Source organism: Thermoascus crustaceus (assembly GCF_041956765.1).
Source record: "Thermoascus crustaceus strain CBS 181.67 unplaced genomic scaffold VTN00scaffold_10, whole genome shotgun sequence".
Classification (NCBI taxonomy): Eukaryota; Fungi; Ascomycota; class Eurotiomycetes; order Eurotiales; family Thermoascaceae; genus Thermoascus; species Thermoascus crustaceus.
The window spans coordinates 1273835-1277481 of NW_027192536.1; the positions used below are offsets into that span (position 1 = coordinate 1273835).

At 44.0% G+C, this 3647-nt stretch overlaps 1 protein-coding gene across 1 annotated transcript; it reads left to right on the top strand.

Moving 5' to 3' along the window:
• Window positions 1-798: 798 nt before the first annotated feature.
• On the top strand, window positions 799-2424 carry VTN00DRAFT_2753 (uncharacterized protein; the record flags this gene model as incomplete). The annotated part of the gene is made up of 7 exons (XM_069428998.1): window positions 799-942; window positions 995-1369; window positions 1417-1476; window positions 1534-1603; window positions 1672-2207; window positions 2275-2345; window positions 2412-2424. The coding sequence occupies 7 exons, from the start codon at window positions 799-801 to the stop codon at window positions 2422-2424; spliced, it is 1269 nt and encodes a 422-aa protein (XP_069283797.1).
• Between the last annotated feature and the right edge of the window lie 1223 nt (window positions 2425-3647).

Sequence of the window (3647 nt, forward strand, 5' to 3'; positions counted from 1 at the left end):
ATAAGCACACTCATTACAACACCATATATCTAGCTTTAGTTCCTTGAGCTCAGTCTATCTGTTATTACTGAGTATCTGCTGGGATACCAGCGGACTTCTTGTGATAGTATTAGTATCATAGCATACCGCGCTATCAACATTGCCCCTTCACAAAGAAGCATACAAGTGCTAGGACTAGTATCCCAGTGTGCCAAATAGGGCCCCACCTGTGGCACTGAGTTCACAAAATAGCTTAACAAGTGAGAGGAAATTTAAATAGCTGGCTGTAGATAGTTAAGGGTAATTTATCGATGTATGACCATATAGCAAATGTCCTTCACAGTAGCACTTTATATGGAAGACGCATTTTTGCACTTTCAAGTGATACAATTGGAATAAATTAAAAGAAAAGAGGACAGAGCTTTTATTGTGGCCTTCCCAATAATCCAAATTTCGCATGAAGTCAAACACGCATCTAGGACATCCCAGAATATGCAGGAATAATCATTTCCCAGGAAGCAATTAGCTGCCTTTAGCTAGCCAATTTCTGCACAATCTTTGCAGGGAAACCTGTTCCCACTGTGGGTTCATATGAAAAGGTCTCTAAACAATGCCATCGGTTTTCGCGGTCAGCTAGTCATTAATATTCAGCGGGATGCAACATCCAGAATGCAAGGTCATCTCAAGCTTGACTACTCAGGTACTGTAAACTTCAGTTCTGAAAGCAATTGAAAGGTTTGCTTAATCCAACGCAAATCATTGTATACAGATATATGGAATATTCCATGTCATTAAGAGGCTGCAATTGATTACTTCAACATGAGATTGCTGCTATCATTTCTTTTTGCTCTTACTTGGCTCCTTCATACCACAGTCATTTACTGTTCAGCCAGTAGGGCTACTGATTTTAAAGCTCGGAATGCCACAACTGGCTATCGATCCGTGGCATACTTCGTGAACTGGGTACGTCTAGGTGTCTTTGATCACCGGAACTGTTCACTCACCATTGTGACAGGCCATCTACAGTAGAAATTTCAATCCTCAGAATCTGCCAGCTGACAAGCTCACGCATGTGCTTTACGCCTTTGCCAACGTCCGTTCAGACACAGGAGAGGTGTACCTGTCTGACAGTTATGCGGATATTGAGAAACATTACCCAACGGACTCATGGAATGATGTTGGAACCAACGTCTATGGCTGCATCAAACAGCTTTTCCTGCTGAAGCAGAGGAATCGAAAGCTGAAGGTGCTTCTGTCCATTGGTGGATGGACATACTCTTCCAACATTGCTGGCGCAGCAAATACCGACTCTGGAAGAAAGGCCTTTGCGTCATCCGCTGTACAGCTTGTCCAAAACTTAGGTCTGGATGGACTGGACATTGACTGGGAGGTATGATGGCTAGCATCATGGGCGGCCGTCTTCGCTGACCGGAGTAGTACCCTGCTAATGCAAGTGAGGCAAACAACATGGTGTTGCTTCTTGCAGAAGTCAGATCGGTGTGTTTACAACAAACAACAATTGCAAAGGAAAATTTTACGGCTGACTCCTATTAGGCCCTGAATAACTATACTAAGACTTATGCACCCGGAAAGGGTTTCTTGCTCACAGTTGCAGCTCCAGCAGGTACAGCTTCTTTCTACAGTGGCACAGTTGACTTATTTGCCCAAGATTACTAATGGAGCCTTTTAAAGGCCCTTCAAATTATCAACCACTGCATCTTGCTGCCATGGATGAGTATCTTGATTTCTGGAATCTGATGGCTTATGACTATTCGGGCGGCTGGGACACTATTGCAGGACACGATGCCAACATCTATGCGTCTACATCTACTCCAGCAAGCACCCATTTTAACACAGATCAAGCCATCTCTTACTACACTTCCCACGGGGTTCCCGCTAGCAAGATTGTCATGGGCATGCCGCTGTATGGAAGATCTTTTATTAACACCGACGGACCCGGCACTCCATTTAATGGTGTTGGTTCCGGTAGCTGGGAGAAGGGGGTTTGGGACTACAAGGCATTGCCCCAGGCCGGCGCAAGGGAGTATGTCCTCAAGCAGCCAGTTGCCAGTTATAGTTACGACGCGACCCAGCGTGTCATGATCAGCTATGATACGCCAGCTGTGGCCCAGATGAAGGCGGAGTACATCAAGTCGAAGGGTCTCGGAGGAGCCATGTGGTGGGAGAGTAGTGGCGATAAGAATACTAGTGACAGTCTCATTGAAACGGTACATTTAACTGTTTGATTTTGCGGTCTTATTCTTCTCTTCTTGAGACTGACACATGCTTCAATAGGTCGTCACTTCCTTCGGTGGGACTCATTCTTTGGATCAAAGCTGGAACGAGCTCAGCTACCCAGCTTCCAAGTATGACAACCTAAGAACTGGATTGTATTCTAGATAGGGCTAAAGGATGGTAACCACTGTCCCCAGGGACAACGTCTAATCATTTCCATTGCCATCATGGATGCTGGCCTTAGATATAACTATCTGAGATCTGCCTATTCCATCATTAAGCTGACAGTATCTTCTAAATCCATCAAGACTCTTGTGGATTATGGTTTCAAATGAGGTCAAACTATTAACTTAAAAGCTTTATCTTCCGTACCGGCAGACAGGGGAGACTGTTACGTAATGATGGAATTGACAGTTAGAGCCAGATCCCCCTTCAACCAAACGTGAAATTATTCAGGGAACGGCTTGAAAATTTGAGATACAACCGTTGAAAGTGCCAGGAAGCTTTGGGCCGGAGCACGAGTGTTATTTCAGGGAGAACAGGCTAGTTCCATTTGCAACCCTCAGTGATCAGGGTGAGATTCCAACAGAATTTCAGGACATCTAAAGCTGTATTTCAGATGAAATATTTATTGATTACTTTGCCATATGAATATGCAAGAAGCGGTCGACACGTCCGCCATCTCGGAGGCATTCAGTATAGTAAAATTCTAGACCTTCAAAATGACCACAAGCCGTTAACGATGGCAGAACATCTCGTTTATTGAAAGGACAATCACTGTGTCATAAGGTTAGTCACATTTACGGAGCGGCCAATATGACAAGCATGTGACATTGAAGTAGGAGGGTTTTTGCAAATTTTTCTGTTTCATCTTCTCTTTGAGATTCATCATATCTCTGAAAATAAGTTGATAGAGTTGCAAGTTAATCTAGTATGTTTTAGCTGTTTGGGCCTAACAAGCACTTGCGCTACCGGTATGTCTCCTTCCGAGTAGTTTGGCCTGTTTCGCTGATGGCTGCACACTTCTATCAAAGTAAAGTACAAAAAAGTAAGCCGGAAGGCTCTATGAGTGTGGGGGCCTTTGGGTATCCTATATTTCGACGCTAGAACAGCCACCGTGAGAGGTATATAAGGCACTCACTATCTGCGTGTCCTGCCAGCACATCCTACAAATGACGCTTGACACCTAGAAGACAGAAGAGAAGGAGAGAAGAAGGCTTAAGAAGAAAAACATCATCTGAAACCTTATCCATTTCTTTTTCATAGGTACTGCTGGCACCAGCAACAGCAGCAACATGAACGATTCCGGAATATAAGAAACTTACGACTACACAGTAACTTCATCACTAACATGAAGGGTAGATGTCTTGTTGTTGGGATGATACCTCAACTTCAGTGCGACCAACTCCTTTTGTCGATTATTATTATTATTA